We start from the raw sequence: 23,924 nt of genomic DNA, 5'->3' as shown, positions 1-23,924 counted from the left end.
GATTGAAAGTGGAGATTTGGGCTTTGGAGCTTTTGGTGCAGAAATTACACACCATCCTTGCGTACATTTGAATGGTTCGGCCTTTGACAATACATGTTTTTGTTATTATTAGAGAACAGTTTCTTGTCCACTGCATGTGTTTTTTGCTATTTTGAATTAAACATCTGAGTTTGTATGGTAAGTGGATACTAAATTGTTAATTTATCAATGTTCTCATGTGAAAGTTAAGTGAAGTAAAAGTTTGTGGGTTAAAAATTGAAAACGAGGCAAACAATAGATAAAGACCAACGGGCAATTTAAGAGCGCACTTGAACTGGAAATTTTGTATGGATGATTCATTTTTAGATGCTCATATGAAAGATGTCCTAAGTTTCAAAAACACTTAAAAAGTGGACTTTTTGTTGATGTAGCCATGCACGAAAGTAGTACTTGTGGTCTTAGAATGTGTGGTAAGCTTGACGCCTCTACAAATTCTTGTTTCTCTATTTCGCTCCTCATTTCTTCCTCTCGGCTGCAATTTTTTTCTTTGATTTTTTCCCTCTTGCTCCTGGGTCTCCCTCTCTTTTCTTGATCTTGCTCCAATCATGCTCTGTCTTCTACCGATTTAGGGTGCAAAGAGAAAGGTTGCAAAACAAAAGTATTAAGAACATAAGAAACTAGAAAGGAAGGGAAAAAATTGCAGACAAAGAAGAAAGGAAAATAGAAACCCAATTACTTTTTAATGGTAGGCTATTTTAGTAATTTCAGCCTATGCGTAAGCAAAAGGCCAAAAACGAACATTTTTAAACGTTATATCAAATTTCATTTGGACCTCTAAAACTAGGTATCGATGTCATTTTTCCAATTATTTTTTCTTTCTTTTCAATTTTTTTTTTTTTTTATGTATTTTCTCTTTTTAGTTTCTTTTCATAATTTCAATTTTTTGTTTGAAGTTTTATTTCTTTTTTTCTTTTAATGGAAATTCACAAGGGTAAACCAAACCCAGGGTCGTTGCATAATTTTCAACATTTTAGTTAATAATAATTTATTACGAGGCATCATATTTTCCTCCTCAAAAGAGTTTTCTTTATCCTTTCAAAGAAGTTGATTTTTTCGTAGGTTCTAAATAGTATCCAAACTGTAGGAACTTAGATCTAATAGAATTGCATGTTATTGATTAAATAATAAAAATTAGTAATTTATTACATAAATCGAAATGGATGAACTTTGCTGTTAATATATATTGCAAAATCATGTACAATTTGAATTTTGAAGTACTCCCAATTGTATGGTTGTAATTTGAAGTACTTATTAAATTTACTTCGTACGTACTTAATTGTAATGATTTGTACAATTGCAAAATCATGTACGCATATTCCATAAAGATCCAAAGCCTATCTAACCATCTAATGGGAGAGATTATTCATATTCAATTTAGTAGCAGCTAAAAAGAGTTGATTTTAAGCCTAAGAAATTAAAAGACTCAAGTCTAAGTTTTCTACAGAAAATGATAATTGAATATTAATAAACGTCAACAACAATAGAGATCCAGGCAGAACTCCAATTGTAGGTGTCCCAATAATGCATTGAATAGCATCATATCAGTACGTTTAAGTACTGCAATGGAAACGTCACCATTAATGAATCCTTCAGCTGGATTAATTATATAAACGCATGTGAATATAGGGTTTACGTTTTTCCTGTGAATCTAATTAAAGATAGAGAGCAATGAATAGCATGCACTAGCTATTGATTTAATTTTTCTGTGTTTAATTTATTCAGACATCGTTTGTATAGGGGTTGCTCGAAAAGTAGAATATAAACAGAATTACTTAGAAATCTGATAAGCGTTGAAATGAGTGGAGGATAATAAACCAAACATATGTATGAGATGAATGGTTAAATATATAAGAAAATGTGGTTTAAGTGCAAACATGCATAGAACATCGATGAAGTAATAAATCTTAAGGTATTCCAAGAGTCGAATTCGTGAAACAGTTATAGTTTAAATTCTTTTAGAACAATGCAACCATAAAGGTAACTGAGTGTGATGGTGATTAGATTGAAAGATGATAAAAACAGTAAACAAGAATGATGAACAGGGGTACAACTATGCTTCACCCAAAAGGACAATGTAATTGACATCATATTTTGGTAGATTTATGTTCCGACAAAAACATTCCAATTCTACGGTAGAAAATAAGCAAAAATAATAATAGTAACAGAGCAATTAAAAGAAAGCAAAAAAGAACTGGAAACACAAAAATTTTACATAGAGAACTCCCAACTTGGAGAAAAATCACATAAAAGAAATTCACTATGTGAAAATTTATCTCTCTCCTAACCCAAAATACGAAACACTCTCTCGGAGCCTTTGGCCACTCGTACCTTTTACCCACCCTCCAATTAGAAAATACAAAAGGAAATTTAATTAGAGTTACTATACTAAAGCTTAAAGTGTTTCTAACTGAGACATTTGTAAACAAAGGAGATGGGCTCCTTTTATAGGTTTTGAGTCGTCACTCACCTTTGTACAGGACAACCTACATCTTGTCAAACTCAACAACTAAGTCATTGAATGAAGAAAGAGCTTCACGTTTTTTCACAAATACAAATTGGTTGAAGAATCGTGGAATTCACATTCTGAAAATGACTCCTAATCAATTTCGACGCTAAAAAATGTTTGTAGATAAAAAAAAAAAAGAAACATTCTTGAATGACTCGACACGATTCGGAAGTTTAGAGTTTACAAATGCATCATCTAGATCAATGCGAGCGCATCAACATATAGGTTTATACAATTAAAACAACTAAAATCCTCACTAAATACCAACGTAAACCAATTAAACATATGTCTCTGTATCAAAATATAACACGAAGAAAGAAAAAATATACAAAATAAACTCAGGCATCTTTTGACATCTATAAATGTAAAATTGAGAACATGCGAGAAATAGAGTTGTAAAGTATCAAAACGATATAAAAAAGTATTAGGGTTGAAAATTAACTATGGAAATGAAATGAATTTAGTTTTACAAATGAGAGGATCTAAGAGTGACGTATTCAAACATAAAATTTAAAATGAAAATTCATTAGAACACGTAAACGTAAACACGATTTAGTTGCATTCCATATTTGATTCCAACACATCTCAACACATGGGGTGGTCATTTTGGATGTTCCATATTTTGTTTGGGAAGTGGTACCACACCATTATAAATTATTGATGACACAATATAATATTTATGACCACTCCCCCAACCTCTCTTCTACGATAGGCCATAATCGATTTGTGTGTTTATGATATATAGCTTTTAACACCACACCTGCAACAGGCCCTCACATTTGTGTTTGTTTGGTAGCCCTCAAAACGTGTTCTTCATCTTTGCACTATTATTAAACTCGTTTTTCTTCCATAATTGTATGCTTAATTAAATGTGTTTCCTTTTCTTTCTTTCCTTTTTTTACAAAACCGAATAATCGGATGAATCGAAGTTTTTTGACGTAAAAATCATTGCAAGAGTTGGAAATTTAAGAACAAGTAGAATTTTTAAAGCTAGTAATAACTTGTATATATAACCTCATCTTTAAAAATTGTAAATATATGGAAAAAATGCATTGATGATAAACTCTATTGTTAATAAAATTCTTACCGGTAATATGGTATCATCGAGATCGACCTAACACGAAATCTAAATTTTGTATATTTCTAAATATTTTTTACTAGGCTTACTTTATATGTATACTTTGAATCTAATTTCTATACTTACGACTTCTTTCTCCTCTCAATTTTTTTAAACCTTTTCCTATTTATATTTTTTTAAAATATATATTTTAGGTCCTTTTTACAATGCACTCTCACATTTAGTTTCAATTTTATTGAAAAAAAAGGTCATACTTTTTTCAATGAATGGAATTCATCTTTCTTAAAAAAAAAAAAATTAAAAATGAGTTTTTCAATAGGGTTTTTTTTCCGAAAAATAGAAAAAATTTATAAACTATTTAAACTTTTGGAAACAAAACCAATTTATTAGACTTGATTTTTTCATAAAGGGTAAAAATTTTGTGAAATATTCTATTTTAACAATTTCTCTCCTCAAAAACTTGCTTTAGTGTTTGAATAAGAAAACAAATAATAAAAAACAAACAAAAAAAAAATCAAATTGAAGGACTTGGGGTTGGAAATATGGGGTTAGAGTTTTGATAGTTAATTGTACCCTTCACACAACGCACTTAGGTTGTTCACATCATAATTATCAAATTAAATACAACAGCCATATGTTATATGATACATATGATAGACTCTATCAATATTATTCCATAAAGAAAAATATCTTAGCCTACCTCCACTCCACTCCACTCCTTATTCTGCATTTCATTCAATAATTACCCAATGATAAATTGTTATGTTCCAATTTTCTCCCAATTTTAAAATATATATATATATATATATATATATATATATATATATAATTTTTTTAGTTTAGTTTACATCAAATTTATTTACGGTCTATACGAAAAAAAAAAATTATGAAGTCATAATTGATTTTTCATAAATTTCATATTTATCTTTGTTGGTTATGAATTTCTCAAAACGAGTATTGAATTCATGTTCATATTCTTCATATCATTACTTCTCCTTCTTCCTATTTCCATACTTTTTCTTGTTCGTGATTTCTTCATCAATTTCTTCCTTCTTTATCAATCTCTCATCTTTTCTTTTTCTTTTTTCTTTTTTCACTACACAATATCGTATACCAAAATCCTAGATAGACAGAGATAGATCACTATCATTATCTACCCGGCCCAGATAGATAAGTGATAAACCTAAATGATTGTTTATCAAGATCTAAACGATCGTACGATCATTTAGATTTGGTATAAAATCAGTTAGATTTGATATAACGTGTAATAAGATCGTTTAGATTTAGTACTAAAAAGAAATTAGAAGCCTTTTTGTGCACGTGTATGTCCGATTAATAACAGAGTATTTTTGTTATTTCACGACGTGAGATTGTGAGTTTTTTCTTTATTTTTAAATTGTTACATATTGTGTAAATATTTTCTTTTTCTTCCTTTTCTTCTATTTTTTTGGAAAGAAAAAAAAAAAGCTAACTTTATTGTCTTACACAAAAGAGATGCATGATGTAAAATTACACTAAAAGAATAGCATAAAGTATTAAAGTTTATTCAAACTCACAAGTCTTCAGTCTCAAAACGCAATCTCAAAAAATATACCAAAAATGCCAAAATGGGACCAACAAATTACCTCCTCAAAACTCTCACTTTTGGTACTCACATTATCCTTGAATTTCATTACTACAAAAACAATAATAGTTAATAAATAAATTAAACATATATACATACTCATCAACTAAATAACCTAAGAATATTTTTAAAATATGACAAAAATTTCCGTTTGTTTTATAAATACTAAGTTTATCAATGAAAATCTATCATTGTTTATCAAATAATAATATGAAAGTTTTTGTTATAATTTATAAACATTTTATTTTTAATTACAATAATTTTTGAAAGATAAAAAGCTTTCAACTCTAGGTTGGTGTGGATTGGATATGATGTGTCCTAATGTCAACCCTTCCTAAATTGCTGGCCCCAACAAAACACACCTTTTTTTCTCCTAAAACGCCTAATCCACAATAAATCTCTCTTTCCCTTTTTATGACTCTCAAATTTCATACATAATACATATAAATATATAAAAATTCTAAAGGTCCTTTTCTTCTTTTTGCACAAAATTTCTTGGGAAAGTTAAGTTGTACACGTAAATTCCAGCCGCCATAACTATGGAATAACAATCTTTCCATACTTCGTCTCGTTTTACTTTTCCACACAAAAGAATAAATGAGAAAGAGACTGTATACACATTCACAGACAGAAATTGGGAGGCACAAAATTAAAGATGCAAAGAGAGACTATGTATGTATACAGAGAGACAAACGGTACAATCTTTGGGGTCATTTCTTCATTTGTGCGTGTCATTCTTGGTGCAAAACCCATGCTAATTTTCTTTGTATCGTTTCAATTTTATTGAGTATGTTCTCAAAGAGAGACCGAGCTAGACAAGGAAAGAGATTGATTGCAAGGAGAATATATGCACAAAGACAGAAAATGGGAGGTTTGTATATCGTGTTTTAAGACTTATCCAAATAAGTAAAAATTTAAATAATAATAAATAAGATAAGATTTAATCCCATATTGTTTAATTAGGATTAAAAATTCATAGGAAAATTTAAATGAACTTTAAGTCAAATTTTCTATAAATAGTATTTCATACGAGATAACTTAAATTCTATACTTCTTTTTTCGTTCGTAGAGTTTTGACTTTTGGCATTAAAGTTGTTTTTCTTTGTTTTACAAGTTCCCTTTTTCTCAAAAGTAGAAATTTATTGTTGTCATGTGAAGATCATTTGTATTTTTTCTTGTCTAAATTTCGAAATATTCATATCATATAGGAGAGGTTCCATCTCAAAATTAGTTCAATAAAAAAGCAAGGAGTTATTTAAAACAATGAAAAGTCTAATCCCATGTATATGTCGTAAAGATTACAAGGTCTCTTCATCTTTTTATTTGAATATATTATAAACATGTATGTTCAAGAGGATTCTTTTTCAACTATAAAGATACAAAGAGAGATTTTAAGATCCAAGGATATAAATGGAGATCTTGGATAAGAGCAAAGAGTGTAGAATAGAGAAATAGTGCATGTGCATGTAGAGTTGGAGAGCATTTGTATATGGCCTCCTGCCCTCTTAAGTCTTAATTGCTAAACATAATAATGGAAACAAAATAGAAACATAGACATTATTAGAGTCTCAAAATAGTTTAGGTTTCAGGAGAGTAGTATGCTCCTAAAACCCCACCAGCGGCATTTCCTCCTTAGTCATTTAGAATAATACTAGATCAAAGATTCAACTCACATCCATTAAAAAATAATAATAATAATAATAACAACTTATTACATGCATGAGACGTAGGTGCAATTAAGTGTTAATTATAATCATGAAAGCATTATCACAAAAAGTATAAGATAAGTTGAAGATAAGGTTTGGGAGACTAACAAGACTTTTGTGTTAGTGTGAGAGTCTGGTTTGAATACTTTGTATGTAGTTATGTTGGTGAAATTGCAGCCCAATTCCAAAGCTTATTCCCTTAGAGACCAAAGGAAAAGACAGGTTCAAATGAATAGGAATATAACTAAATTGAAATTCTTATTCACTGAATGTTCTTTCTTTCTTTCTCTCTCTCTCTCTCTCTCTTTCTTGATCTTTTTGAGTTTAAGGCAATTTTTAATCAGACAAGGCTGTTCAAAGAAAAGTGGAAACAAAAAGGAAAAAAAAAAAAAAAAAGCAAAATGGATGGTCAAAGGTGATAGGTACGTAGTAGTGATCAGTTGTTAGTGGTTGGGAGTTCATGAGAATGGAGCAAGTGGGAGCAAAAATAAATATCTTACCCTTATTAATTCTCCCTAATCCTAGCTAGTCCAATATAAGCTAACTTAATTAGTTTAAATAACTAATGAAAAGCCATATATATTCGAATATCCCATTTTAGTTTTTTTTTTTTTTTTTTGATAAATTTTAAATTTAATCTCTTGAAATTAATTTATATAGAAATTGGCTAAATAATTATAATAATATTCATTCGAATGTAAATAGCTAGTTTGCATTATATCATGAAACCCAACAAATTAAATTAGAAACATTATTGAATAATAGATATAAAGAAAGTGGATGTATGTATATGTTTGCTTAGTAGTTAGTAAGCCTTTTTAGTAGTGCAATATATTAGTGAGGAAACAAGAATTAATTAGCTACAAATTAATAAAATATATATGGTGCACTACAATTAATAATAAATTATCTAGATAACATATACTTAAAGTACAGTTGCAACCCTAATTAATTAAGAAATTCAAACCACAAAGCCACATTATTCTTTATTATTTCTTATTTCTGTTTTTCCATTCCAATTTTATCCTTTCATGGTGTATCAGCATGTATTTATATTAATATCAGTCAATTGATCTACTTTAATTTATGTTAAAGTAAATCGTTCATTTATACAGAATTGTTGTCGATACATAAATGATTCTTTTTCATGCACTTGTTACTATTTGTGGAGGACTAGATTTGAATCTTATCAGTAACCTTTTAATCTTTTTATATAATTGATTTTATGGCTTATGCTGATCTATATTTTTAAAGCATATTATCTACTTCATCCTTTGATCATCTTAAAATCTTCATTGAACGAGATGTGTTTTTTAAATAAGCCAAATCAAGATGATTTAATTCAAGTAATTTTGTACTTTTAAGCTATTTACTAACGACATACATTACTCACCTCCATAGAATCGTAGATCATTTTTTATGATTCCTAGACTATGAACATGTCAAACTATGGTTTGTTCCTATGGTTGAGGATCAGATGATCATGAATCGTCTTATTGTCTTTTTCAAATATTTCCAAATTTAGAACAGGAACTAATTTGGACTTATTAGCTAGATTCAGTTGAACCCACACTACTACTAGTTATGTTTCTATTTATGTCCATATATAGTACATTTACTAATTATTTAATTTTGAAAATTGAATTTACAACATTTTGGATCCAGAAGTGAGCATGTACTCAATCTTTAGCTAGTTGCTCGAAGAAAATCAAGAACTTCTGAAACCAACGTAGGTAGTTGGACTCGTTCAGTGGTTCTCAATTTTGACAATTTTAAAATCAACCTAATTAATTACCAATCTTGATCGGCATTTGAAAAATAGAAAATACTATTTGTTTTCCGATGCATATAGTTGTTATTGTATCATGATAGATCAATTGCCTTTGAAAACAAAAATTGTATGTGTAAGAGTGGAAAAAGTTCTTACTTCTACCGCAACACCATAATTTGGAAGGCTTCCATACAAGCTTTGTATATGTCTTTCTAGAGAAAATCAAAATCTTTGGAACATGAGACAACTACTTTTGACTTCAAAATATTTAATTTTCTCTTTTCTATTAACAAAAGTCCAAATCCTTCCCGATGCATTATTCACTTATTTGACCCATAAAATAAATTAGTCAAATAATTAGCATTTTATAACGTAATTATTAGATTCTTTTACCTCTAGTTTTAATTCATTTGGTTATCATATCATTATTTCATTGTGATTACAAAATCAGCCGACCAAACATACAGATGGAGTTCACACTTGAGACTACTTGATCAATCCAAACAACTTCAAAGTATAACCAAAACATTAGAATAAATCCCAAATTTGTGCCCTTCACATCAACATTAATTATATTCTTATAGTGTATTGGGTGGCACTAATGTTAGCAAAGCATTTATACATTGACGTCTAATCCTGTACTAACATGTGTTGCAATTAACGTCTTATTTTTGTTTGTATATTATATTATGCCATAGAAGCATAATCATAAAGTTTAATTAATTTGGTCAAAAGTTGATAATCTTTAACTCCTTTGAATTAATAATAATTTAAAAAATCATAAGTGTAATTGATATCTTATGCAATCAAACGTTTCTTCACCAAAATGAGAAGAGAGAGAATCTTTAATGGTTAATTAATTATCTTAAGCCACTAATCAAACTTCATCTTTCCATTAATTTAGAGTAATTATTAAACTTAGAGGGAGGAAGGATGTCGCATTCACACTTTAATTTTTTAGTATTGTTTATTACGATAGTAATTATTGGAGTAATTTGAAGCAAGATCATTCAGATTTACAGACTGGTTCAAGTTTTAAAAAGTATCGAAGGTTTAGCTATATGCATCTCATTTAAGAAGTTATGATTATATAAGGTCTTGATTTGGTCTAAGTGAACTTGTTTCAATTCACCAAAAACTTAATAATACATGTGTTGACATCCCTAGGCCCTAATACACTTATCCTAATCAAATATGACTCTATAAATAGTCTCATTCTCGCCACTTTAATGAATAGACAATATTTTATATGTTTAGTAAAACACAACTTTATATACATAACATACTAATTTAACCATTGGAATAGAGAGAGCAACTTGACATTATCTATATACACCAACAACATAAGGTATAAAGATTTAAACCTTAATTTTAAGAGATGTTGGACATGTCAATTAAATAGAGTCGTTCAAGCTTCAAAGTCATAATTTAGAAGCATAATAAAAAGGTTCATATGACTATTTCTTTAGATGAGATAACCAAGAAAATGTCGGAGAAAACCTCCCACTATTGTTATTATATAAATAATTTAAAAGTTAAAAAATATTTAAATACAAGAATTAACGCGAAAAAATTCTAAAAGTTAAGGGAGAAAAAATACAAACTAAAAAAATTTCACTATGTGAAAAATCATTACAGTCACAGATGTTGAATATCTCTTTGTCCAATTAAGAGTACTCTTTCGCAGATTATATTGTTTCGCTCGTACAACTTTAGTATCTCAAACATAAAACACTACAAATAATTAAGAGATAGATCAGAAAGGGCCAAACGAGTAAACTCTTTTTATTAATTGAGGTAAGAGGTCATCACGTTTTTAAAGCTTTCAAAATGGGAGGATCGGAGAACCACTGTTCTAATTTTGATATGGGAAACTGAGAAATGAGATAGGATTAGAGAGGAGAGGGATGATGATGATGATATGGTGATCGAAAGAAAGTAGTTGAAGAGTGGGATGTAGAGAATTGAATCCTGTCGGCGAAATGAATCATAAAGCAACTAAAAAGAGAGAGAGAGAATATAAGTGCACCGTGCACGTGGCCCAACATGATTTTAGAAAGTGACTCAAATTGACTCCCTCTTTTTCCCTTCCCTTTACCCCCCCCCCCCCCCCCCCTTCTTCCTTCTTCTTCTTTTTCTTCTTCTTCTTCTTCTTCTTCTTCTTCTTCTTCTATATATCCCTTTCCTTGGTCCTTCCTTCTTTTGGTATCCCTTAGCTTTAATTTCCTCCCATATATCTCCTCTCTCTTTCCCCTAAATACCTTAAGTTTACTATTTATTACATATATTATTCTCTTTCTAAACTCATATCTTATTTACTTTCTCTAACCCAAATACACACACACACACATATATATAGTACCCTAATTAAGTTCATTATTATTATTATTATTATTATTATTATTATGGGTGATGATGGGGAGATGATCATCAAACACGTACACCCCTTAAACTCAAGGTTTAAAAGGGTTTGTGTTTTTTGTGGGAGTAGCTCTGGCAAGAGAAATTGCTACCGTGAAGCAGCCGTCGAACTCGCCCGAGAATTGGTAATTAATTACTACTAATTATTTAATTAATATAATTCTCATATATCCTGATCCTCCATGTGAGTTTAATAATTTTTTTTTTTATTGTGTGGGTTTTTCAATTGATTTAATTAATTTTGATATATAGGTTTCGAGAAGGTTGGATCTTGTTTATGGAGGTGGAAGTATTGGCTTAATGGGGCTTGTCTCTCGTGAGGTTCACAATGGAGGTGGACATGTCATAGGGTAATTATCCTCAATTCATCAACTTTTATACTCCTTACTTTTAAGTATAAGATAAGATATAATATAATTTTAAAATATATATAACCTTTCTTCTTTTTCTTTTCATTTTTGACAGAATTATCCCAAAAACCTTGATGCGTAAAGAGGTATGAAATCTCAAACTATTGTACAAATATAGATATATACATAAAGTTTTGAAACGACAGAGATTTAATGTTATTTGTGTACGGGTATTATTTGAAAGTTGAACATATATTATCCGACAAGAAAAAAATGAAGTGAGAGATGACTAAGATATTAAGAAATATAAAAAAAAAAAAAAAAAAAAAAAAAAAAAAAAAAACATAGGGGATAAGATTTTAATATTTAAATATAATGATAAAATGAAAAATGGTGTGTGTGTGTTTTTGGAGAAGTAGATTACTGGAGAAACAGTTGGGGAGGTCCGACCAGTAGCCGACATGCATCAAAGGAAAGCGGAGATGGCCCGCCATTCTGACTGTTTCATTGCTCTCCCAGGTCTCTCTCTCTCTCTCTCTCTCTCTCTCTCTCTCTTCTAAATATAAACATTAACCTTTTAACCAATAAAACTTATAAATTATATATATATATATAGGTGGATATGGAACGTTGGAAGAGCTACTCGAAGTCATAACCTGGGCCCAACTCGGCATCCACGACAAGCCGGTAAAAGTTATTTTGAAGGAACACTTGTAAATATAACATAATATTTACTCCTTAAAGTCTATCATTGTTAGATTTTCTTAAAGTCTATGATAAGTTAGATAGATTTCAATAACTTATTAATTGTTTGTTTATTTTTTCTTGTATGTTATAGGTGGGTTTGCTGAATGTTCATGGCTATTACAACTCGCTTCTCTCCTTCATTGACAAGGCGGTAGACGACGGCTTCATCATGCCATCTCAACGTAGTATTATCGTATCTGCCCCAAACGCAAAGGAGCTCGTTCAGAAACTCGAGGTTTGTTAAGAACATATTTATCAAACTTCCCAGATTCTTAAATTTATGTTTATTTTTCTCTATTAATTCAAAACTTTGCTTTTAACTATTCAACTTTTATGTTAGCTAGCGATGGTAAGTATTTTGAGTTTAAGGAGTGATTTTAATTAAAAGGATAGAATTGACAGGAATACGTGCCGGTTCACGATGGTGTGGTGGCAAAAGCCAAGTGGGAAGCGGCACAAATGGAGCTAAACGCCAGTTTGCAGACAGAATTCTACCGGTGAAAACTGCCAACCAAAAAGAACATTATATTGTTATCTTTCCCTTTTTTGTGGGGTTTTATGTTTGAATAAACCCAGTTGCATTTGTACAGAATGTTAGGGAAGAATAAATTTCATTTACACTTTTAGATTATTGGTGTTGAGAATTATTAAAAAATTAATTTAGGTTTAAAATGGTTTTTAACTTCACTTTAGTTTTTTTTTTTTTTTTTTTTACTTTTAATTTTAATTTATTTCAATTTCTTTTCTTTTTAAACATACTTTCAACTTTGATCTCATTAAGGTAAAATGTGATCAATTTAATGAAATCATGAAAGTTAAGATCAAGGGGTAGAATAGAGAAAAATGGCCAAATGTTAAAAAAGATACCCTCAAGAAATAATAGTATCATGCCTAATTATGCCAACATTTGATTCATTCAAGGTTAAAAACACTTCCACAAAATCTCATTTTCCTTTTCCTTGCTTCTTCCATATTTTTTCCTCATCAAATATCCATTTTTTTTTTTTTTAACTTTTTCCTTCGTTTGGATTCTCGCTCTCCTCGCTTCCTCTCTCTCACATTTCATATATCTTTCATCTTCGATACAAGAGAAGAAAAAGAACAAGGAGGAAGCACAAACAAAAGAACACCAAAAAATCAAGGAAAATAAAAGAAAACCATTGACTTTAAAAAAATGTATATTAAGAACAATTGGAATGATTTTAGTAATTTAAAACGGAAAGATGACAATGTAATCAAACAACAAACAAAAAGAAAACATTTATCTTCAAATCTTGTGTCACAATTAATCCAACTCTTCTATTTTAAACTATCTATGAATCAAAGTGATGACTAGTTTCAAAATACAAAAATCAAAAGAAAGAAGTTGAGAAGATGAAGAATAACCAAAGTATATATATAGTATGGGCATATGGGGACAATGACGTAATAGTCGTACGGATAAGGAATTCAAAAGGCCCATAATTACTATACAACCTAAGGTGATGTTAACATCCACGTAGTCAAAGATGTGGCCAATTCTTTTTACTTTATTATCTATCCCCCCCCCCCCCCCTTTTTTTTTTTAATTATTATTATTACTACTAAAATTAATTTATCAAAATTATTTTTTTTCAATATTTATTCTCCAATATTGAATTGGCAAACATTTATATCACCAAAGAATTAAAAAGATTATTATTGTTACTCTTTTTATTTTGATGTTGAAGGTTCTGATGAGACTAAATTATATAGACACCTTTCTATATAAAAATTAAAACGTTTTCTTAGAATGGTCCCTTTTTCTCATAAAAAGAAAGAAAAGAAAAAAGTATTTGTGTTCAATTACTCACCTAATATATGTGGCTTTCATTCCTACATTTTTCATAGATTATTTTTTTTTATTATTTAAACGTAATTAAAAGTTTGATTATAGTCTGTTAGTAATGGATCATGTATTGGTTAGTAATGTATTAGTGATAATAATAGACTGTATCTCTAATTAAAATAAAAAAGGACTATTATTGGAAAGTCCCATTAAGGAAAAATAATTAAAGAGATATTTTCTTCATTTAATGGAGAAGAGAAAAGAGGTTGGAGAAAGCTGCAAATCAGGAAAGAGAAAAGGGATGGGACATTTGATTTTGAGATGTAATTAATTAGCTTTCCAAATAAATTCACTAATTTTTAATTAACAAACCATACTAAATATATTTTAAAACTTTACAAAATCCCTGACTATCAATTTTAATTCATACCCAATTATGTGTCCCTTCCTACCTCCAAATTTAATTTTAAAAAACAAACCTAAATTAATTATTTGAAGACAAATCCAATATCTATCACAATCTAAAAACTTTTCCCTTAAAAGAGAAATTGTTCAAATTCACAATTAATTAATTCAATAGGCCACGGGACAAAGTTTTTTCTTTTTTTTTAATCAAATAAAAAAAAATTGAATTAAATTGGAATTTGAAATCATGAACTATTCCTACGGATTAAGAAATAGATTTTTAAAATTAAAACTTTGTTACCAATGTTCTGGAAATGAATATATATCACCACAGAAGAAAGAAAAAACAAAAGAAAAAAAGGTTCCCAGTAGTGTTTCCATACATATAAGTTTATATTTAGCTTTTTGTTTTTTTAGTATAGCAGTCAGAGGATAGAGGATTAAACTTCCTATTTTAAACAAATGATCGTATCAATTATTGTTAAACTAGCTCACTTTCGTAGTTTAATATATATTTAAAATACTTGCAGCAACCGACAGAAAAATTCAAAGAATCGGAGTATTTGGGTCATTTTCATATATACTCAAATTTGGAAGAACTCCTAACTAAACATTCAAAATCTATTTTCCTAAAATTTGAATTCAAGTACGTACCTCCACGATAATCTCACTCTTTAAACTCTTTTATATTTTGAGTCGCCGTTAAGTTAGATATTCTAAAATTATTTTAGTAATGAAATGAAGAGAAAGCTTTTAGTTTCTAAAAATCGATCATAACACTTTGATTCTAAAAGGAAAAAAAAATTATACCCAACACACATGGTTAGAAATTATTTGCATCAATCTAAAACAAAGTTATTCTTGAAATTCATTTAATTACATTGCTAATTGCAAGAGATTACGTTTTATTTCTTATCTTTTTCTTTATTGAGAAAGAGAATCAAAATGAGTATAGTTCAATTGTCATAGTAGATATACTATCAACTTTAAAGTTAGAAATATAATTTCCGACATTTGAAAAGTATCGTTTAACCATTATATAAACAAATAATTTACATAATGTGATTTAAAAGGGTGGTTAAGATAAATCATTAATATTGATTGATTGTGTTGTATAGGTTTATGATATATTGATCACTATAATTATGTTTAGGGCTATCCTAGAATATAATAATTGTGAAAAGTACAAACATTTGGATGTTATTGCTTGAAAGAGTAAGGAGTAAGGAGGGCCAAATTTCAATCAAAAATCAAAAAAAGTACCAATTCAATTACCAATACCCATCCACTTGCCCTCACTTGCCCTCCTTTCAATTGGCCCTCTCCCTCCTTTTTAAGGATAAGGAATTCCTCTCCTCTCCTTTCCTTTCCTTTCCTTTATCTGCTAGTACTAACATATTCATACATCTCTTTCTATATTTTCTGTCGGATAATTCTTTTTCAACCTAACAGTAACGGTAGAACATTATTCACTTTGGTTATAACTCTTTGCAATTTCACGTTTTTGGAATGTCCACTCGCTATCGTATTAATTAAACTTATAACGAACATCGTTATCCTTATTTTGTATACATATTCATCGTGTATCACTTTCTTCTCTAGCCATATGAAACTTTCTTTTGCATTTCTAACGATAATCTATTCTTTGAACGAAGTGTTGGAAAAAATCTATTTGTAATATTGTAAGAATTAGCAAACAAAGTAATTGAAAAGTTAAAAGAAAATAACAAAACACAAAACATTTACATAGAAAGCTTATCTTTTTATGTTTTATTTCATTGTGACGAGGACAAACTAATCTTTTCTTCGATAACGTATGACTCTTAACTATGTGAGATGGGAGTTGAGAAATATTATAATTTATTCTATTTTACAATTATTTATATCTCTTTATAGAATTTTAATGTTTCCAACCATAAATTTCAATAAGAGTTGGAATAATTGGCCTCCATTTGATTTTCCACTAAAACTCAGCCATTGATTTCAACAAAGACAACAGGTAAAAGTTAGACTTCCAAAGCTAATTTAAATTTTTACAAAAATTAAGCATTGATCGATGTCAATGATCTCAAGAAATTAAATATGGTGAGATGGTGTCTTATAAAATTTGGGAGTGAAGTGAAGTGAAGGAGGGAGATGGTATTTGGAGAGACAAGATCCGTTGTTACAGATCTCATCTGTCCTTTCCTCAATTTACTCAAATTGGATATATATGATACAACAAACACATTAATATTTAGGAATCACTAACTAACAATTATAGTTTACATATTGTGTCTTTCCAAATCCTCCATTTCCATCAACTACTTCTCAACACTAAACCTTCTCTCCTAATTTTTTAATCTTTTAAGTGCACGTTAATATACTGAAATTTGTAAAATGATGAAGACGATGATCATTTTTCACAACCTCGTTGAGGAGATCATGAAGATTTTTGTGGATGAATTTTCATCGGTTTGTCTTACGGACAGTTCTTTAGTTTCGCAGAGGTGTCTCTTTATGTGTCGAGAAACCAACTTCATTTTTTCTCTCATTTCATTGTTAAGGAAAGGTATTGTGCTGGGCACAGAATTTTATTCCATCAAACATATTTGCTAGGGGTATTCTTCCAAATTCTGGAATTTATGAGAAAATATCTCAGAATTTATATCCATTAATTTGTATAATAATAATGTTTGATTGAACTGCCCAAACTTGTCCTTTTCTTAATCTTCAACCAGCTGGATCGAAAAGGCTACAAATGTAAAGCTAATGAATTGTTTCAAGCAACATTGCCACAGTTAATCAAATTGCCAAAGTGTTTCTTTAACAGAAGAGGATGGATAAAAGATCAATAAGGGCACCAAAAGAAAACATAAAAAGATACTAAATGCCATATAAGGACATCGATTACAATCTTATTAATATATATTGTTTTCAAAATGAATATTTTCCTATTGAACTTGGAATAAAGTTGCCCTGCTCTTCATCCAGTATCATGAATGATAATAAAAGCTGATTTTCTTCGTGGCACAATTATGCACACTCAAGAATCTAAATATGTTGTATTAAGCTTATACATAAACAGAACCAAGAAAATATTTCCCCAATTTTAAAGGAAAGAAAAAATAACACAATTATTGAGAAGATACAAAGTTCCTCTCTATGTTACAATTTGATTTCATGACCAGAGTTGGTGACTTTCCATTTTAAGTGCAACTTCACATTAGGTTCCTGTTTCAAAACTATCAACAATAGCAGACTGCGGATAAGGAACAACACAGGAAGAGCAAACTTACTGTGGTCGATTCTCAAGATCCCCGTCCACCTTTTTGTCGTTTCTCTTCCAAAGCAGCAGCCTCGTTCAGCATGTCAGCCGCGTCCTTGTCCATATCTAGCTTGGCAAGCGCAACGGCCTGCATGTAAAAAGATGTAGACCAATCGGGATAAACACATTGGGCTTGCATTGCATCTCGAAGAGCAGCATCCGGTTGGTCGCAAAGAAGATAACACAAACTCCTTCGTGCATAAACAGTGGGAGAAACCATGGTGCCAACATCTATGAACTGCAGATTGAAATAATAGCGCATCATATTTAATTCTAATTTCATACATAGGCACGGGATGAGAGCAACTACTACAACATGTATCAAGATCACTAATTTGTTTTTCAGACTCAAACCAGCTAATGCTAACGTTCAATCAGCCCTAAAGATACGCAATTTGATACCCAGTTGAAAGGAATGATATCTGCTCAAGTAAAGTATATTACTTAATTAGTCAAATAAAAATAAAATGCACACCTGAGAATAACAGTCAATTGCTGTTTTAAAATCTTTGTCACGAAATGCCAAGTCACCACGCTTCCTTGCCTCTAACATGTCTCTCATTTGTTGAGTCCATTCTTGGAAAGACAGCTAAAAAAAGAATTCTAAAAATTTAACACATCAGAAAAATGAAAATAAGCTCATTCATTAAGAGGCTCAATTATTTCACCTCATTTGTTCCTTCATCGTCTTTGTAGTGTGTCATTACCAAAATCTGATGAATTGCAGTGAGATCCATCCTTGCACAAGCATCACCCATTGGAGTGAGTGGATGTTGTGGAGTCGGAGGTGCTTCCTCATGCTTTGGAATTCCTAGCATCACATAAGATGCCACCTGCAATCTCGAGACAAGGCTTTTCAGGTTACATCATTAGTCAATGTACAGCTTGAAGGCAGAAGAAGACCCTAAAATCTAGTAGGAACAAAGAATGGGGGCATAAATGAACACTCATGATACCAACAGTCTGTAGCTAATAAGATCATCAACAAAGTTGACAAAATAAATATATCAGAAAATAAAGCCCTCAAATTCTTGTAACTCATAAGCATAACATATAGAAACATATAGTATGTTTAGTAATCGCAAGCATCTCATCTAATTTACACACACCTCGACTAATCCTACCAAACAAATACTTCAACATATAAAATATGATTCAACATATAAAATATGATTTTGTGAAGTATTAAATATTTTTAAATACCCAAAATTATCATTTTAGCTCACTACTACAAAGACATTTGGAGCTTTAATTGTCTTTTAATGTGGACAATATAAAATATTTGATATTCGATTGGATAACAATACATATAAATTATACATCTAGGAATAATGTAAATCATGATATGCATAAACAAATGGCATTGTAGCAAGAATGCAAAAACATCTGGTTTAGAAAAGAGAAAGGAAGCATAGAATATTTGAAATTCTCAGAAAGCAAGTGGAAAATTTACATCAAAACAGCGTAATAACATGGTTTCTTACGTCAGGTTTATTCTGTAAAGGGGCAAGGGTTGCAACCAGGTCCTTAGTATTTGGTCGATCTCGAGGTTCATATTGTAAGCATCGTGATGCAAGATCAAAAACCACAGTTGCCTCCCCAGTTGAAAAGTTACCCTCCAAATGTGAATCCATTAAGAGAAGAATGTTTTTGCCTCGAATCATATCAAGTGCCTACACATTCCATCACACATATTAATATGAAGGTAAGTCCTAAATCCAAATGTAAAAACTACAAAATTAACCCACACCCCATGACTCAAACATTTATTATCACATTCCTAATAATCTCTTTTAAAAATGTCCTAAATTATACATTCTCAATAATTTAATAATCTCTTTTAAAAATGTCCTAAATTATACATTCTCAATAATTTGACTGTGAAAGGTGTTTTGGAGATGGAAGTTATTTAACAAAAACTGTAAATTCTTGTTATAGAAAATGATTGTTGGGCTTCAAAAAGTTCCATTGCCCTTTAACCAATTAAAGTTATGCATGGGTAATAAGATATACAAACACTTACATGACTAGGAGGGATGTGCTTGCCACTCAGTAGATCTAAAAGGACAGTTCCAAAGCTAAAGATAACACTTTCTGCAGTCACTCTTCCTATAGCAAACAAAAAAAATAAATTTTAAAATTTTAGTCAACGGTATAGATACTCAAGCAAGCCAAGAACAATGAAAACTAATATTCTTTTCCCAATGAATGAGATATTATACAAGGAGACCGTCTCTGACAATCACATTGTTCAAAAGGGAAACTACAAAAGCACTTCAAACTTGTATCTAGTGGTTATTAGGAGCATATAAATTTTGAAATCCACATCCAACGTTTATTAAAAGGCAGCCTCATTGAATAATTTTCCCCATGAGCATCTTGCTTAGAAATAATAAGTTCTCATCAATTAAAAATGACATACATGTAATTTTGTTCTATATTTATAAGCTACGTTGTATGTGTAATTATTATTAAAAACACTGTTCTGTAATTATTTTATAAGAACGTATATTTATAATTACAATAAAAATGTTATCCTTGTTATAGTTTGATTAATTGTAGTTTGATTGAAGCTACAATTAAGCGAGCAAGCAAAGAATAACATAACTACAATTTTTGTCCTAAGATAACAAACTCTTATCTCAAACAAGAACATAGAGATACTTTATTAGCTAGTCGATTTAGTCCTGAAGGTTATACAAGCAGACAGCCAAAAAAGATTTTGCAGTTCTGTATATATTCAAGTTTTCATTATCTCACCGAAACGTGAACAGCTCAACTGTCTTAGTGCTTGCACTATCAATCTCGAAATTAGAGATTTAATTTTCTAACCCATGTATTATTATAAAAAATAATTATTATTTAATTAATTAATTTTTAAAAAAAAAGAACCTTCAAGGCAAGCCACTCCCAGCTCAAATTGCCTCACCTAGAATATCCAAATTCTTCTATTTTCTTTCGAATTGAAAATAAGAAAATTTGTGACAAAAATTACTGACTTCCAAATGTAGACTTAGGTAATAAGAGAAAGCATAGAATGATAAATTGTCAATAAACACTCAAAACGAAAAATTAATTGCAAAAAACTGAGAAGATTTATTATTTACTAAATTGAGATACTTATGAAGTCAAAACATAAAGACATTGTTTCCTGAAGAAGATCAAATACCATTTCTTAAATATTCAGGTGGAGTATACGCAAGATTGGTGCTATAACTTTTTCCATCCCTGCTGTTTTTCATCAATCCAAAACAAGAAAGTCTAGGGTCACCATTCTGTCAAAAAACCATCAACAAATTACTACATCGCTCTCATACAGACAAGGGATTCCCATATGGAGTATTCTAAGCAAAACTACCAAAATATAAAATATTAAAAAGCCAATATAAAATGAAATATATCCAACATATAAGTTCCTAAGTCTGTGGAAAGAAATTGTGACAGCACCTCGTCAAACAGAACTCTGTACGCATTCAAGTCGTGGTACAATGGACGTTCCTGAGAGCTACAATAGTCTAATGCTTCAGCAATATATAAAGCAACTCTTAATCTCATAGCCCACTCAATGGTCTGATTCTCCCCTGTTAAGAAAACAAAATGATTTTTGCCATATTAAAGAAAATTATCCAAAAAATGGTAAAAGAAAGAAGATTGGCAGAGAATTCCACGAAAAATTAACAAACATTTAAAATTCGAAGACTTAGAAAAAAGAAAAAATTGATGTTGACTGCATAATGCAGCTGTGATTGCATACATCATCAATGCCTTTAATTAACATAAACACAAACGAAATAAACAAACACTAATAATAGGATAAGACATCACTATGCTACTACTTCACAGTGTTCTGGAAGGCCAAAACTCGAAAAGAGACAAACTCAAAATAGAAAGTACAACACCATGAGCTAATAATAAAGTAAGATCGATCTGAAACAACCCCTTATCTGGACATTAATCGATAATCAATTAGAAGAACTTACAGTGGAAGAGATGCTTCGCAAGGGTGTCATTGGGCATATACTCCGCAATAAGAAGCCTCTCATCGCCTTCACAGCAATACCCAATGAGATTCGCCAATCTTTTATGCCTCAATTTACCAACCCCAGATGCTTCCTCCTGAAGAACCAAACCAGAATCATAGAAATAATGAGCAATGGAATAAAGGCCATATCGAAATTCAAACCCTACTCAACCCCGGACCCCAATGTGGAAACATAAAGATCAAGTTAAATCAAGAAATGGGTTTAAATAGGGAAGTACAACGAACTGCTTGGGGTCAGGCCAAGCCAACTTAGTAAACTTTTTAACGGCGATCCAACGGCGATTGTTCTGGTTCTGAAGACGGCCTTTGTAAACGACATTGGGAGCTTTCTCCCCGCTCTCGGAGACGATGTAATCAGAACTGAAGTTGTTGGTAGCAGCCTTGAGGTCAGCGAAGGAGAACTCGGAGAAAGCAGGGACACCACCAGTAAGGGCGGCGGGATCAGAAGACCCATTAGAAGGATGAGATTGAAAATTGTTTTGGGGATGTGGGATATGGTTGCTTTTACCAGCTCCTAGTCCTAGACTGTGAGCCCTCTGTAAGGAGGATCCACAGCAGCCCATAACTCCCTTTTACTTAAAAAAAAATCATACAGAAGAACTACTCCAGAAGTTTCAATTTACAAAGACTCTGTTTCAAAAAAGAGGGATATGATAAAAGGATAGAGAGAGAGAGAGAGAGATGTTAAGAAGAAAGGATCTTTCTTTTTAGTTCATACTGTTTCTTCTTCTCATGGAGCTAAGCTAGAGCTAGCTAGCTCATCTTGCTTGCTCTCTCTCTCTCTCTCTCTCTCTCTCTCTCTCTCTCTCTCTCACTTTCTTGTTCTTGTTCTCCTCTCTCTTGATATTTTTTTTAATAATAATAATTTAATTTTTCTTGGGTTTGTTTATTTTCCATAGCTGGGTACTGACAAGACCTCTGTCTTTCTCTCTGCTTCCTCCTTGCATTGAGTTGTCATTTTTTGGAGAGTGAAGGGGTGGTTTCGTCATTTCGTTATAACGTCTCTTTTTTGTTTCTCGCGCTGTACTGTCACGTCCTCCTTTCATTTCTCTCTTTCTCTCTCTCTCTTATTTTATTATATTTTCCACAAAACTATGTATTATCTTTTCTATAAAAATAAAATCATATAATAATAATAATAATAATGATGATGATTATTATTAATTATTTTTTCAGTAGAAAAATAATAAATAGTTATGATGGTGGAATAATTATTAGCCTTCATTTCAACCCATCACAACAACAACCCTACTCCCCGGGTGTTTGATGGCTCCTAATGGAATGAAACATAACCAAATAAAATAAAATTGATTTGGAACCTTAGTTTTATTTGTAATTTAAATTTCCGTAGTTTTTTTATTGTTATTATTCTTTTTTTTATTGATTTTATAGTTCACAATTACATTTCTCTTTCGTTGCATGTTTTTCTACGCTCTTTTATTACATTTCAACCCATGGTAAATTAATTTCTTATTTAGGGTACATTATTTTTTCAAAATCTAACCTTCTAATCTATATTTTTTCTAAAAGAAAATAAGTTAAAAATTATTTTTTTTAATAGCAAAACGGTTTAAAATATTTATAAATATTATAAATTTTATTTTCTATCAACGAAAAGCTTAAATAGACATCTATCAAGATTGATATTTTTCTAAATCTAACATGATTTTTATCATATATAGATAAAAAGTTGTTATATTTATAATTAAGTTAACTCGTATTACCATATTTAAAGGATTTTTTTTCTAAAATCCATTGGGTAGTTTTATATTATTGTTTTAAATGTTCACGTGAAATTTTAAACTAAATTAATAACTAACAAATTTATTTCAACAAAGTGTTAAAATTTTGACCTTACATGAAAATAGTGATACTAAAAATGATCAAAATAGTATAACAATCAGTATAAAAGTTGAAGATATAAAAATCAAAATGAATCTTCTAAAAATATAAACATAGGGCCTAAAAGAAATAAATTAATTTGGATGTGATTGAAAAAGGTTTGTGTTTAATGGAATATTCAAAATTACAGACAAACACCCAAATGGATTCTACATTTGCATCACCTTCTTCAATCAGCTCCAAAACTCATCAAGATTGGATCCTTTTCATACATATGAA

The 23,924-nt window shown here is 30.3% G+C and overlaps 2 protein-coding genes and 1 non-coding gene across 4 annotated transcripts; 1 reads left to right on the top strand and 2 right to left on the bottom strand.

Moving 5' to 3' along the window:
* Positions 1 to 5,946: 5,946 nt before the first annotated feature.
* Positions 5,947 to 6,054, bottom strand: LOC127148731 (U6 spliceosomal RNA). The gene has a single exon (XR_007819806.1). It is a non-coding gene; the product is annotated as a U6 spliceosomal RNA (small nuclear RNA).
* Positions 6,055 to 10,894: 4,840 nt separating this feature from the next.
* On the top strand, positions 10,895 to 12,868 carry LOC103502636 (cytokinin riboside 5'-monophosphate phosphoribohydrolase LOG5-like). Of its 2 annotated transcripts, none has more exons than XM_008466651.3 (7): positions 10,895 to 11,270; positions 11,398 to 11,495; positions 11,611 to 11,641; positions 11,915 to 12,014; positions 12,112 to 12,182; positions 12,334 to 12,477; positions 12,645 to 12,868. In XM_008466651.3, exons 1-7 carry the CDS (start codon positions 11,130 to 11,132, stop codon positions 12,741 to 12,743), a joined length of 684 nt encoding a protein of 227 aa, XP_008464873.1. In that variant the 5' UTR covers positions 10,895 to 11,129; the 3' UTR covers positions 12,744 to 12,868. The 2 variants fall into 2 exon arrangements, with proteins under 2 accessions (XP_008464873.1, XP_050938030.1); XM_051082073.1 differs by having other exon boundaries at positions 10,914 to 11,270; positions 12,636 to 12,868.
* Positions 12,869 to 17,317: 4,449 nt separating this feature from the next.
* On the bottom strand, positions 17,318 to 22,756 carry LOC103502635 (serine/threonine-protein kinase BSK1-like). Its single transcript, XM_008466650.3, has 9 exons — positions 22,022 to 22,756; positions 21,742 to 21,877; positions 21,209 to 21,342; positions 20,931 to 21,036; positions 19,785 to 19,870; positions 19,246 to 19,434; positions 18,430 to 18,594; positions 18,237 to 18,350; positions 17,318 to 17,999 (listed from the first exon to the last, which is right to left on the bottom strand). The coding sequence occupies exons 1-9, from the start codon at positions 22,364 to 22,366 to the stop codon at positions 17,745 to 17,747; spliced, it is 1,530 nt and encodes a 509-aa protein (XP_008464872.1). The 5' UTR covers positions 22,367 to 22,756; the 3' UTR covers positions 17,318 to 17,744.
* Positions 22,757 to 23,924: the final 1,168 nt, after the last annotated feature.

Source organism: Cucumis melo, chromosome 3 (genome assembly GCF_025177605.1).
Source record: "Cucumis melo cultivar AY chromosome 3, USDA_Cmelo_AY_1.0, whole genome shotgun sequence".
NCBI lineage: Eukaryota > Viridiplantae > Streptophyta > Magnoliopsida > Cucurbitales > Cucurbitaceae > Cucumis > Cucumis melo.
The sequence above is the reverse complement of the archived record's forward strand: the minus strand, read 5'-3'. Positions and strand labels throughout refer to the sequence as shown.

What these genes read in the sequence shown, in the direction of transcription:
- LOC103502636 (XM_008466651.3), top strand. Translation starts at nt 11,130, where the DNA reads ATGGGTGATGATGGGGAGATGATCATCAAACACGTACACCCCTTAAAC. An exon ending in AAACCTTGATGCGTAAAGAG is followed by an intron (nt 11,642 to 11,914) that starts GTATGAAATCTC and finishes TTGGAGAAGTAG; the next exon opens with ATTACTGGAGAAACAGTTGG. An exon ending in CTGTTTCATTGCTCTCCCAG is followed by an intron (nt 12,015 to 12,111) that starts GTCTCTCTCTCT and finishes ATATATATATAG; the next exon opens with GTGGATATGGAACGTTGGAA.
- LOC103502635 (XM_008466650.3), bottom strand. Translation starts at nt 22,366, where the DNA reads ATGGGCTGCTGTGGATCCTCCTTACAGAGGGCTCACAGTCTAGGACTA. An exon ending in ACCTGAATATTTAAGAAATG is followed by an intron (nt 19,871 to 20,930) that starts GTATTTGATCTT and finishes TGTTTGCTATAG; the next exon opens with GAAGAGTGACTGCAGAAAGT. An exon ending in CAATTGACTGTTATTCTCAG is followed by an intron (nt 18,000 to 18,236) that starts GTGTGCATTTTA and finishes TTCAATCTGCAG; the next exon opens with TTCATAGATGTTGGCACCAT.